The sequence below is a fragment of the Syngnathoides biaculeatus genome, chromosome 16, assembly GCF_019802595.1.
Source record: "Syngnathoides biaculeatus isolate LvHL_M chromosome 16, ASM1980259v1, whole genome shotgun sequence".
NCBI classification, from domain to species: Eukaryota; Metazoa; Chordata; class Actinopteri; order Syngnathiformes; family Syngnathidae; genus Syngnathoides; species Syngnathoides biaculeatus.
In genome coordinates, this window is record NC_084655.1 from 9,355,354 (window position 1) to 9,369,311 (window position 13,958).

At 41.0% G+C, this 13,958-nt stretch overlaps 1 protein-coding gene across 1 annotated transcript in view; it reads left to right on the forward strand.

Moving 5' to 3' along the window:
• smg1 (SMG1 nonsense mediated mRNA decay associated PI3K related kinase) overlaps positions 1-13,958 on the forward strand; it is a 59,730-nt gene that overhangs the window by 34,836 nt on the left and 10,936 nt on the right. The window contains exons 36-50 of the mRNA XM_061845738.1: positions 976-1,137; positions 1,253-1,467; positions 1,602-1,756; positions 1,884-2,106; positions 2,234-2,480; positions 3,102-3,331; positions 3,457-3,702; positions 3,818-3,956; positions 4,133-4,242; positions 7,084-7,302; positions 7,419-7,612; positions 9,922-10,094; positions 10,410-10,689; positions 12,661-12,933; positions 13,043-13,277. Of these exons, the coding sequence (XP_061701722.1) occupies positions 976-1,137; positions 1,253-1,467; positions 1,602-1,756; positions 1,884-2,106; positions 2,234-2,480; positions 3,102-3,331; positions 3,457-3,702; positions 3,818-3,956; positions 4,133-4,242; positions 7,084-7,302; positions 7,419-7,612; positions 9,922-10,094; positions 10,410-10,689; positions 12,661-12,933; positions 13,043-13,277 (3,101 nt within the window). The remainder of the gene's footprint in view (positions 1-975; positions 1,138-1,252; positions 1,468-1,601; positions 1,757-1,883; positions 2,107-2,233; positions 2,481-3,101; positions 3,332-3,456; positions 3,703-3,817; positions 3,957-4,132; positions 4,243-7,083; positions 7,303-7,418; positions 7,613-9,921; positions 10,095-10,409; positions 10,690-12,660; positions 12,934-13,042; positions 13,278-13,958) is intronic.

Genomic DNA, 13,958 nt, shown 5'->3' on the forward strand with positions numbered 1-13,958 from the left:
CCGACATAGATTTTTTTTTTTTTACCACTGTACCTTTACTGACTGTCAGATGTTGACAGTCCTGTGTGTGTGTGTGTGTGTGTGCGTGTGTGTGCGTGTGTGTGTGTATATATATATATATATATATATATATATATATATAAAATACACACGCACATATATAGAAGGAAAATTCAGGATATGAAAGGAAAAAAAATAGACAATGGATTCGTAGCCACCAAATTCCACCAAACGTAAACAACCTATATCTTGGTTTGTGTGGAACGATAGAGCTGCTCTCTCATTGGCTATTGCCGTAGCATCTTCCTGGCATCCCATTGGCTAGGAGGGACGTCAATCTTTACCCATGATGCGTTTTGTTTCTGTTGGATGCTCAAGTGTTTCTGAATCACACACTGTCATACAGTGGAAAAGTACAACTTTTTTGTGAGATTTTTGTTTGTATTTTTGCAAGTTTATTCATCTTTCTTCACCATGGGCCCCAAGAAACTTTAGTGAAATTAAGTTGTGTGTGTCCGTACACTCGTACGTATGGTTTCTCTCAGCTGTCAAACATTTGTTTCCTCCTCTGTCCCCACAATGCCTTTTGCTTTTCACTCACCCTTCTCTTCACTTTTCTTTAACGCCAAAAGTAAATGAACATAATTTTTATTATTCATCTATAGTGTACTTTAAATGCTTATTTTTGCCAGGGCGGTGGGGGGTGGAGGCTTGGAACATGTTAGGTTATTTACATAAATCACATTACAAAACAACTTCCGGAGGAAATTAAATTCATACGTAGTGGAAACACCGTACTGTGCACAACGTGACTCGGAGTAAATGTCCAATCCGGTTGAGCCGATCAGGCCAATCAAATCTGTGTAAAGTCTAGTGTGTAAGTAACTTATTCTTGATGGAATAAAATCTTAAATTTAATTGATTTCAAAACCCTGTGATATAATTATTAATATTCTGAATGTCTCGCTATCTCAGGTATCACGCCACAACTTTTTTCACGTCTTAATCATCCAGAAGCATACATACGACAAAGCATATGCAGCTTGCTCTGCCGAGTGGCCCAGGACTCCCCACATCTCATCCTTTATCCTGCCATTGTGGGCTCACTGTCCTTTGGAGGGGATGCTCAAAATTCAGGTAGGGCTTAATATTTGTATTTATTGCTTATAGCTCATTATAGTTATTTTATCATGCATCACACTCACACTTAGAGTGTAATAGTCCTGTAAAACCGCTAATCTTCTAACGATAGGGAGCAAACTGCCATCGGCTTTGCCCACATTTTTGGGGAGCATTCAAGTAGAAGGCCTTGGTGAAGAGGAGGAGCAGCCAGAGAGTGGTGACAAAGGAGACACTCAAGAAGAGCTGGCAGCATTCTGCTCCAGTCAAGACCAAGCCATGATGCAGGATTGTTACAGCAAGATCGTGGAAAAGCTGTCTTTAGCGAACCCAACCATGGTGCTTCAGGTAATGGGCTTCACAGGTAGATTAAATTATGATATTGAGAGTTTGCACACTCTCAATAATAGTATTGTTTAATTTTTGTGCATCATTTTTAATGTTTCTCAATAACATCCTAACGAGTCGTGTGTCCCGAGCAGGTCCAGCAGTTAGTTGGTGAGCTGCGCAGGGTGACGTTACTCTGGGATGAATTGTGGCTCGGTGTGTTGCAGCAGCAGCACATGCATGTCCTACGCAGGATCCAACAGCTTGAGGACGAGGTTAAGAGGGTTCAGAATAATAACACGCTCCGCAGGTGCGATGTGCTCTCTACCCTCTGAAAAGTTTAGCTTCTTGTCACCAAAATCGCCATGGATATATTGCCTTTATTTTCAAAGGCAAAATTAAGCCTGACTTAGCTTTTTTGCTATTTTGTGCTTCAGGGATGAGAAGATAGCGATAATGCGCGAGAAGCACTCTGCTCTGATGCGACCTGTAGTTTTTGCCCTGGAACATGTCTGCAGCATCACATCAGCCCCTGCAGAGACACCTCATGAGACCTGGTTCCAGCATACTTATGGTGATGCTATAAAGTCTGCTCTTGAGCGGCTAAGGAACCCCCACAACCCTGCCAACCCTGCCAGCAGCTGGCTCCCATTCAAACAAGTGTGTTTGACAATTGTGACGTTCTACTCTAAATGTATATGATTTATTTATAGAACAGCCTCAACTTCAATGCTGTATGTTTTATTAATATAAGATGGACATAATTACTTATAGTTATTTTTTTTAGATTATGTTAAGCCTGCAGCAGCGTGCTCAGAAGCGAGCTAGCTATCTTCTCCATTTGGATGAGATCAGTCCACACCTGGCATCTCTGACTGCAACAGAAATGGCCCTGCCAGGTACGGTGTCAGCATCAGACACTGTGACCATTCAGAGCATTGGCAAATCCATCACCATTCTCCCCACCAAGACCAAGCCAAAGAAGCTGTTTTTCCAAGGCTCTGATGGTCACAACTACCCATACCTCTTCAAAGGTAAAGACCAGTTTACTACTGTTTATTTTCTTCCTTGATTGATTGTGCATTGTGCTTAACCCCCAAGTGCCTCAATCTCTGTAATTTTGCATGGACAAGTTGCCACAAAAGATGCTTTTGAAATCCAAACGACAAATTACAGGTTAATTGTGTTGGGCAAAAGTGTGGTCTGACGAGTCTACATTTGAAACTGTTTTGGCAAATTATGGACATCATGTCCACCAAGCCAAAAAGAAGGACTGTCTGGATAATTATTAGTGCAAAGTTCCAAACCCAGTATCTGTGGTGGTGTATGTTTGTGGCCATGCCATGGGTAACTTAGACATCTGTAAAGGCTTAATTAATGCTGAAAGGAACAAGCAAGTTTTGGAGAAACGTTTGCTGTCATCCAAGCAACCTATCCCTGATGACTTCAGCAAGAGGATGCCATCCCACCTTTTCCATGTTACGCTTTTCTTTTGTCGCTTTTGTTTTATGGTAATTTCTGTCCTGATGCATGGTGAAATTATAGATATTGAATTTAGCTTTTTAAAGGCAACTTTTCAGGTTCTTATTTGAAGCCGAAGACAAAGTAGGGAAATAACTACAGAGTGGTAACAATGATATTGTGCTGTATCTCAGGTCTTGAGGATTTACATTTGGACGAGCGCATCATGCAGTTCTTATCAATTGTAAATACAATGTTTACGAAGATCAACCAACAAGAGCACCCACGCTTCCATGCTCGCCATTATTCTGTCACACCCCTTGGAACACGATCAGGACTGATCCAGTGGGTTGATGGAGCCACACCACTCTTTGGCCTATACAAGCGCTGGCAGCAGAGGGAAGCTGTGCTGCAGGCTCAGAAGGTAACATACTAAAATGCTATGCTACTATTTACTACTACTGAATGATTACTAAAACTGATACAGCAGCAATATTTGTTGTACTTTAATTGCATAATTGAATGCAATTTCTTTCTTTCCTGATTCAGGCCCAAGACTCATATCAGCAGCAGCCAGTGCCTCTTGTACCGCGCCCTAGTGAGCTCTATTACAGTCGCATTGGTCCTGCCCTGAAAGCAGTGGGTCTCAGTTTGGATGTAACACGGCGAGATTGGCCGCTTAGTGTAATGAAGGAGGTGCTGAAGGAGTTGATGGAGGCTACCCCTTCCAATTTACTGGCCAAGGAGCTGTGGTGTTCCTGTACCACACCGAGTGAATGGTGGAGGGTAACCCAGGTAATCGCTGTTGCCATTTTTATATGCTGTATTGTATATGGTATCTTGATTGTAGGGATTTACAGTATTACATTTAATCCTTAAGGATTCTCATTTCTTATTTTCTATTCTGTAGTCTTACGCCAGATCCACTGCTGTCATGTCAATGGTGGGATACATAATTGGCCTTGGTGACAGACACCTTGACAACGTGCTTATTGACATGACCACTGGAGAAGTTGTACACATTGATTACAATGTCTGTTTTGAAAAAGGTAAGGAGAGATAATCAATTAAAATTATTTTCATTGTCAAATCTTAGTGCTACTAGAGACAAATGCTCACTCACACAATAAGTTGGGGTTTACTTTATTTCCCTTCCCTTTATGGCCTTGGTTAAATACCTGTCATTCTTATATACCTTATAACATAAATGCTTTTTGTGCTTTAGGAAAAAGCCTAAGAGTCCCAGAGAAGGTACCATTCAGGATGACTCACAATATTGAGAGTGCACTGGGAGTTACTGGGGTGGAGGGCATCTTCAGGCTTTCTTGTGAACAGGTAAAAGGCAGATCTTCAACGTACTAAGTTCACAATAACTGTTAACACTCCTGCCTCTGTATGTTATTTAAGACATATAACTGTGGTATGGTTCTTACAGTGTTGTCTTGCATCCCAAGCGAATTGTGTTGTTCATAATGAACAGACTTTGATCATAGTAAAGCCACACTATTTCAATAAAATGCGTTACAGTGTTCCCTCGCTACATTGTGGTTCAGTTGTGTGGCCTCACTATTTTTTTTTGTCTACATGTAAGTTTTTATGTTGTAGCAGGCTTTTTTTTTTTTTTTTTACAGTGTATAAATGCTCGTTGTGTTCTGTATTGTGATTCGCTAAGGGAAACCCTGCATTGTGTTCTGTGTTCTGTGTCCTGTTTGGCTAAGGGACTGTAGATCATTTTCAACCGCCCTAAGTATTAGACTGCTACTGGCTGGACCCACAACGTTCTGATGCGTTGTGCCCCAATTGTACCGTGGCTGCGGTCCGGGTACCTTGGGCGGGCAATGGCACCAAAACAGGTGCCCAGTCAATAGGGGGGGACATTGCGTGACGTGAAAGTACGCAAATCCCATCATGGTCTCTAAGCCAAGCAGAGATAGTGAAGGGGAACCTTTTTCTAATTGTTAATGTGCGTATGTACACACGAGCGAGCACGCTTTTGAAATACGGGCCCTCACATGCATGAAGCTAAATAACCAGACAATTGAGTGATTTTGATGGATGACTTCCAAAGCCTAATGCCATCACGATGATGTAGGAACATTTTGGTGTGAAGCCTGATGAACGCAACTATCCTGCTCACACCAATAAGCTAATAAGTGAAATTTGTAAGAAGTTGCAACAAAAACAACAACTTAAAACCCTCAATGTGACATTGTCCGTTTCAAACACAATCATCCCGCCCAATTTGTTGAGTTGGAAATAAAAAAACACGGTGGGACATTTCCCATTTCATGTCTTCTTACAATTATGGAACCTTTTCCCCATCAATGCAAATCCAAATGTGACAGCGTACGGTACAATCAGTATCTGAGTTACGACTTTCATCGATTCCGACAAACCAGATTGGTCGTAAATCAGAGCATATACAAAATGGCTGGCAAGAGGGTTATATTCCAAGATACATGATATCTGTTGCATTTTTAAGTTCTGTATTTTCACGACTATAAGACGCACTAAAATTTTAACATTTTCTCCAAAAAGGAGGGGGCGCCTTATAATGCGGAGCGCCTTATGTTCGCATCGATGTCGAAAATCTGTACCTGGCTGTAAGCATTTCCTGCCGGCATGCTTCTTATATAGAAAAAAAACGTACATATGAGAGGACAGCATGCAGACGTTACAGGAGGAAGTGTGGCTGTGGGAGAGAACGCTAAAGGCAAACCCCCCAGAAGGTATATAATGCCAGTGTGCATAGTGTAAAACATCGCTTTGGGTAAGGACCCCCAAAAATGGCACCAACGGAGAGACTCTTGCGAAGCACAGTTTAAACTATAAGCCATCAGTTGCATGGAGGAACATGGCAATCGAGAGAACTCAAGATAAACTTTATTTGTACAGTAAATTAATATATAATTGTACTGTATGATGAGAGATATTAGTGTGATGGTATCTAGTTACTGAGTGTAGTAGTGGAATGCTGCTGTGAGATGCTGGCATGCTGTGCTGCCATAATGGTCTTACATGATGCTGGGCAGCCACAACTGTTTTACGCACTGCACTGCCTGTAAAATCATACCTGTAAGGCATCTGCTGGACGTGGTCGTAAGTACGGGTGATCGTAACTTGCCAACGTCGTAACACGGATACTGATTGTAAATGATGCGTGTGTGCTTCCTCACATTACAAAAGGTATAGAGTTACTTGCAACTGTAATAGATGTAGCCATTGAACATGTTGACAAAGGCTGCAGACTTTTGAAAGGAAGTTTGTGTAGCAAATCCTGAATCGAAACAGCTTGCTTTGATCAACTTGTGTAGCTCCCGTGGTGACATGCGCTGCTTCAGTTCTCAAACAGAATTAAAGGTGCCAGGTCTCTTTATAAGAATATTCTTGGCCATAAGAAAAAGCGCACCAACAAGCAATTTTTTTCCACTCGTAAACGCACACTTGCACCGAGGTGCTTCAGTGGAAAAAGATGCCACAGCAAAGCCCCGCCAAGTGGAAGAGGCAGGGCCAGAGGAACTGTAAAATATACCTGAGTTGCTATTAATAATTTCTTGTCCAACATAATTAAAATGTTATTTATTTCAAAAACTAGATTTTTATTTTTATACGAAAACCTATTCAAGCAGAAGAATATGGATGGAGGGACGTTTATATATTTCTCAAATGTTTTGGGCTCAAACACGTTCTAGAATAGAACATTCTAGAACAAAGTGGTGTACTTAAAAAAAAAAAAATATATATATATATATATATATATATATATATATATATATATACACACACACGACAAATGTATAAAGTGTGTGGTTGGGGGTTTAACAGCCTTAGCACATACATAAGTAATGAATAAAAAAAACAGTAAATGGAAAAATCAAGAAATTAAAAAAAACATCCTGTAAATGAAAAAAATGTATCCTGTAAATTAAAAAAATAGAATGAAAAAAATATTGTACTACAGGGATTTCACTTAATGCAGGTATTTTTGGGGGGACGCAACCTCTGTGTTAAACAAGGTAACACGGTATTTGATATTTCTATATTCTTCCCAATGCCGTGCCTTTTAATTTTCACTGACTATTGTGCCATCATTGTGAAATTGTTCAAGGCCTTACATATCAATAGAGAAGGGAAAATTGCCATCAAACTGTTTCTTACCAGGTTTCAATTTCTCAGGTTGTTCAAATGATGCGCCGAGGCAGAGAAACACTTTTGACCCTCCTGGAGGCCTTCGTCTATGATCCCCTGGTGGATTGGACTGCTGGGGGGGAGGTGGGCTTTGCTGGTGCAGTGTATGGAGGAGGGGGCCAACAGGCTGACAGCAAACAGAGTAAAAGGGAGATGGAGAGAGAAATTACACGCTCCCTCTACTCCTCTCGAGTAGCAGAGATTAAGGTAAGGCCCAAGATGACTTAAAGAACCACAAATGTAAGATTGGTTCCTCCATGAATACCCACCCAATTGTTCTGGAAACAAAATAATGTTTTGAGTTGAGTATGCGCTTTGTGAAGGTCAACTGGTTTAAGAATCGTGATGAAATGCTGGCTGTCCTGCCACAAGTGGAAGAGGCTGTGGAAGAATACTTGGACCTTCAAGATTTGCTTTGCCGGGGAGAGAAACTACAGGCCAAGCTTCAGGAGGAAGTAGCCTTCCTGGAAGGAGCAAAGAACCAACCAGATCATCGAATTGTCACTCTAGAGCAGAGGTAAGCCTGACACAATGCTTAGTTTCACTCACAAACTACAATTCAAAAGTTGGACATTGTAAAGAACACAATTTATAAAAAGAATACAACGATTTTTAAATTGATTTTAATCTGTATTAAATTCAGTATGGTACAAATACAAGCTATTTAATGTATGATGGTTTTTTTTTTTGGGGGGGGGGGTTCGAATATTTTGTCATTTTAAATTTGATGCTGCATCACAGTCCAAAAAACTGGGACAGAGGCACCAAAATACTTGAGGAATGGTTGGGGGGAAAAAAATGTTTTTTGATCAGTCAGTCAGTTTGAACAGTTACAGTGGTACCTCTACATACAAACGTCTCTAGTAACGAAAAATGAAGGTTACGAAACACCTCCCCGGAAAAATATTCTCGAGTTATGAAGGAAAATTCATTCATCATGAGCAGCCCTCAAATTCCACTGACGTAAACATCCTGTATCTTGGTTTGTGTGGTATGATAGAGCTGCTCTCCCATTAGCTATCGGCGTAGCATCTTCTAATGGCAAGGAAGGACGTCAATCTTTACCCATGATGCTTTTCATTTCCCTTGGACACTTGTCACCAAATCATGCTAGCACACATTGGAAATGTACAAAATTTCTGAGTTTTTTGTGTTTTGCACGTTTATTCATCTTTATTCACCAGGGGCCCTAAGAAACTCTAGTGGAAGTAAGTGGTGTGCACGCACACATTCATACATATGTTTTCTCAGCTGTCAAATGTTTGCATCCTCCTCTGTCCCCCATGATGCCTTTTGTTTGTCACTCAGCCTTCTCTTTGCCTAGTTGCCCACTGCCAAAGGTAAATGAACATAATATTTATTACTCAATCCTCTTGGCATTATTTATATGTAAAAAGCACTTCTACTTAAGAAAAAAAATGTTAAACGACTTACAGAACGGATTCATTTCATAAGTAAAGGTACCACTCTCTTTGGAAACAGGCAAGTCGAATGGTTGGGTATAAAAGGAACTTTCCCAAAAAGCTCCGTTGTTCACAAGCAAGGGTGGGTTGAGGTTCACCAAAAATCTAAGAATTTTGTCAACATACATGCATCCATTTTCCAAGATGCTAATCTTCACAATGGTCACAGGAGTCCCAACATCAATGAGTGGGAACTGAACCCACGCTTTCTGCACGGAATTGAGGTATTTCTTCTGGTACAGTCCATCATAGCAGTCACTCACATTTGAAAAATGTACAGGTGTGTTCAGGCATGCCCCCATCTATAAAGTTACGGGTGTGGTCCACTAATCATGCCCACAGATATAAAGTTGCAGGTGTGTGTTATGTTTGTAATTGAGTATTCCCCTTTAAGAGCGGAGGGGGGTGGTGTCACATAAATTAGGAAGTAGAAGTAGGTTGAGCAGTAGCTGGTACTGTTTTTTTTTTTTTTTTTTTAAATAAATAAAAAAAGGCGTCAGGCTGTGGTTCACTAACAGGGCTCAGCTTAGAGGGAACATTGGCCAAGACTACACAAAATAAGCAACGTCTTTCAATATATGTATTTCTACTTGTAACAAATTTTACACGTGTGACTTTTGATGCTCGACTCTGCAGATTTGCGAGTGCGATGGGCCGCGTATGTGCCAGTGATATCGCAGTGACTGTAAGAGCATCAAATAATTCCAAACTGGGGTAGAAATCTCTGCGTAAGGGATGAGGCCAAACCCAACATTGAATGCTTGTGACCTTCAATCCCTCAGGTGGCACTGCATTAAAAACTGGTTTTGCTGTTAAAGGACATTGCCATGTGGTCTTGGGAATGTTTCAGAAACCCATTCTCAGTTAAAGTTCAAGTGTGCTGTGGTCTGAGGAGTCTACATTTCATATTGTTTTAAAAGGTCATGGATGTCATTTTCACTGGGGCAAAGAAGAAGTGCACCATCTGGATGATTATCAGTGCCAAGTTCAAAAGCCAGTATTGCCCATGGCATGGATAAGTTAACATTAATCCTGAAAGTTACATGCAGGGTTTGGAGCAACATTAGCTGCCATCTAAGCGGTCTTTTTTTAAGGATGTCCCTTATAGTTTTAAGCTAGACAATGCCAAGCCATATTCTGCATGTGTTACAACACGATGGCTTCGTAGTGACAGAGTGTGAGTACTAGAGTGGCCAGGCAGTAGTCCATACCTAACAGTCCAGAAGGAGGACCCTGGGCTGAGTAACTGAAGTTGTACATCACGCAAGAGTAGGAAACAATTCCACCAACGAAGCTTAAACAGTTTGCTTCGTTAAAAGGATAGGTGTAACACAGTGGTGAACATTTTCGCTCCTTTTTACAGATATTCTGAACACACCCAGCTGCAATCGCGGCAGAGGACTGTGCAAGAGGCCATTCAAAGTAAGCTGGCCGACCTGGATCAATGGATTTCGCAGTACCAGGCCGCATTTTCCAACCTGGAGACAACACAGCTGGCTGCTCTGCTGCAGGATATCAGTAGCGCCATAGATCTGGGTATAGTCTTATTCGTTTTTTATGAGTTGGCATGTCTACCATTGATCTTGTTTAGGGTCATGCGTTAGCTGTAGCCTCTCCCAGATGATTGTGTGTATATATAGTACACCAATTATTGGTCACAGTCACTCATTGGCAAATATAGACATGGGCAATTTAATGTTCGGTTAACCTCCCCTCCATATTTTGGGATTGTGCAAAGAAGCTTTACTATAGAACTAGAGAAAACACACTTAAGGAAGTTCAAATTGTGTACTGATCACATATGCTAAAATTTGTAAATGTTATTAAAAAAATAATAATGATTCTCCCCAGGTCCTCCCAGCTATGTGCCAGCTACAGCCTTTTTGCAGAATGCAGGCCAGGCCCATCTGATCAGCCAGTGTGAAAGCCTGGAGGCCGAGGTGAGCTCCTTGCTTCAGCAGCGCCGTGGGGCCCTTCGTGTTTGCTTGGAGCAGCTGCATAGCTATGCAACAGTTGCTTTGCTCTACCCACGAACAAATATGCTGCGCCATCGAACCCACCAGTGGAAGGCCTGGTTGGAGGAAATGCTGAGAGTCATGTCAGTTGATCACTGCCAGAATATCTACAGACAGTAAGCAAAACACATCCATCAATGCCTCTATTCCTTATAGCAATTGATAATGTTCCGATGCAACATTTTCAGTTCCGATACGATACTAATATTGTAGCCTGGATTGTTATGCGAAACTGTTATTGTTCTGACAACATAGCAACACGAATTATACATATTTGTACTTATTTTCTAGTGTGGAATGTTAGATACCAAGTGATGTTGCCCAATTCCATAGTCACCATGCATAGGTATAAGGAAAAATGTAAAGTATCTATATCTATTATTAATCAGTGTTACATAAAGTTTAACTGTAAACACGAGAATAATGTTCCCTTGCTACAGCAGGGTTCACTTTGTGTGTAATTCTTTATAATGTAGAAATGCGTATTGTGTTCTACTGTATGATTTGATTTGCTAAGGGAAACCCACGTGTGCTGCATCCCGATTGGCTAAGGGACTGTAGACCATTGTCAACCGCCCTGAGTATGGGACCACCAAGGGAGGGATGAGCCCCGTGGCAGCGTTTAGGCCTACCCCACGGTGCGGTCCCGGTACTTCGAGCAGGCGATCACAGTAAAAGAAAAAAAGAGGGTGCGGAGCGTTCAGGGTCTCAGTCGTGATAAAGAGGAAAAAAAACTTACACAACAGTAAAACCTCACATGAAAGACGTTATGGTCTCTAAGCCAAACAGAGTGACTAAACAAGCAGGGACCCTTCGTCTCATTCTCCAATTGCAACAAAAAAAGAGAGTGCCCGGGTGCCCATGAGGAAAATAAAAATAACTTTGACGTGAAAGTTTGTGTGTATATGCACTTGAGCATGCGTGCATTTGAAATACGGGCGCTCATGTGAACGCACCTATCCTCCTCACACCAATAAGCTGATAAGTGAAAGTTGTATGAAGTCGTAATAAAGATGTGTTGTCTTAAACCTATAAACCTCAATGTGACAAAATCAATTTTAAACGCAATTATCCCACCCAATTTCTTCAGTTGGGAACAAAAAACACGTTGTGACATTTCCCGTTTCATGCTAGCTTGCAATTAGAGAACTATTTGCCTCAAAATCCAAGTGCAAATATGAAAAATGTGTTCATATTCTATAAAGTAGGCTGTAGCGTTACCTACTTAGCCATCGAACATGTTGACAAAAGCTGCACATTTTTGAAAAGTAGGCTACTGGGCAATATGATCTCCCACTTTAACTAAAGGGGGTTGCCAGCGGACTCTGGCGTGTTTCGTTGTGGCTTCAGTTCCAAGCGTAATCAAAGCTGGTTATGAGAATATTATTGCTCAGAAGAAAAAAGTGCACCAACAAAGACCCATAGTCGTTGTTTTCACTCGCAAGCACACACCTGCAACAAGGTGCTTTAGTGGAAAAAGATACTACAGCGGGGGGGGTTTAATGGCCAGTTGCTAAATAATTTTTGTGTCCAACCTCAATAGATTGATCATTAAAATTAATTTTATTTCTTAAAATTGTATTTTCCTTTTTATTGGAAAATGCTTATCCTAGATAAAGTGGAGGAAAATGGATGGAGTGATATTTAGACATTTATTTCTCAAATATTGGGTTTTTTTGGTCTTGATCTCTGGTTTCATTCTGTACAATCGTGTTCTTTGTTTTTTAAACTATGAAGGTTTGAACTTTGAGAGTGTTTAAGCAAGAGAAATGTGAGAACATGTTAATGCCTGTCTGAGAAGTTTAGAAAGTGTGTGGTTAGGGGGTTTAACACCCTTAAAACATATAAGAAATACTGTAAATGAAAAAAAATCTCAAAATATAGTACTGTAAATAAAAATATAGGAAAAAAACATAAGCATACAGTATTGTACAATCGAATGATTAGATGAAAAATTTTGAAGACAATGAAAACCTATAAATCCGAATTAAATCGAAATCCAGAATAATTCTTCACTTAGCCCCTACACAACATAACTTTGTTTATATAACCCTTTGATTGACGTGAGCTATTATTTTTCTGCACAGATATGAGGTGCTCTTTGCCCCTCAGTCCAATGCAGCCACCTGCCAGTTCACGTCCAATGTAGAATTGGCTCTGCAGCGGCAAGTGGGTGAGACCAATGACCGTGTGATGCACCAAGCTGAACGCCTGAAAGCTGAAGGCACAACTCCAGCAGCCTGCGAGGAGCAGTTGAAGGAAATTGAGCACTGCATTGGGGTCTTCCTGCGGGAAAATGGAGAATCAGGCTCACTCAGTCTAGTTGGGATAATCACCTCTGCCCTTTGCTCACTCTGCAGGTTGAAATAGCTAATATGCCTAACAAATCATTTAAGACATCCATTTGATTTTCATATTACTAACTATATAATCATTTGGAAGAATATAATCGCAAATGCTTTTATTCAGGCGCAACCTTGTGATGGAGAGTGCAGCAGCCAGTGCTGGAGAGCAGCTGGTAGACCTTATGTCCCGGGATGGTGCATGGTTCCTAGAGGAGCTGTGCAGCATGATTGGAAACGTCAGTGCCTTGGCAACACTATTGCAACGCTGCCCCTTTCTCCCAAATGATCTAGAGCTCCCATCACCCTCTGCCACCATTCAGACCATTTACCTGGCCAATTCTGTATACACCTGCTTGCAGGTAATGTAGTCACAGCCTCAAAACACCAACCATGAACCTGGTTTGACTATCAAGTAGAGATATGATCTCATTAACTTCATTAACTTCTACCAGCTTGCTACAATAACGCTTTAATATTACTATATTACGTGGAGAAAACTGACATGTGCTAATGTGTAAACATTTGTCTCCTGTTAACTCAAGTCAACCACAGACTACAGTAATCCCTTGCTATACTATTTATTTGCTATATTTACTGTGGATTCAGTGCATGACTGAATTTTTTTCAAGTTCAGTGTAGTGCAATTACTCACCTGAACCTGTACATCTCTGATACAGTCATCTGTATAGGTCAGTTTGTTTGAATTTGAGTGATTCCGGTGTGATGGTCTGAGCGCTCCCGGTGCTGAAAAGTCTCCTTGTAATTAATGCACATTAATGCGCATGTATTTTGTAAACTTCCGGCCAGTCTGAAACGTCCCCATCCATGCTTCAACATGTGCCATTCGACTACTTGTCGCCAAGTGTTTGTGTTCGCTATGGACGTCTCAAAGACGAACACAGCGAGCGTACATATATGTATATATTTTATCAACTTTTGTTTTAAGGTTAGTTTAGGGTTAGAATATAAAGTATGTTAGCTCCCTCTATGTAGAATAAGGGAAACAATGAGACTGGGGGATTTCCCAGTAAGCGTCTACT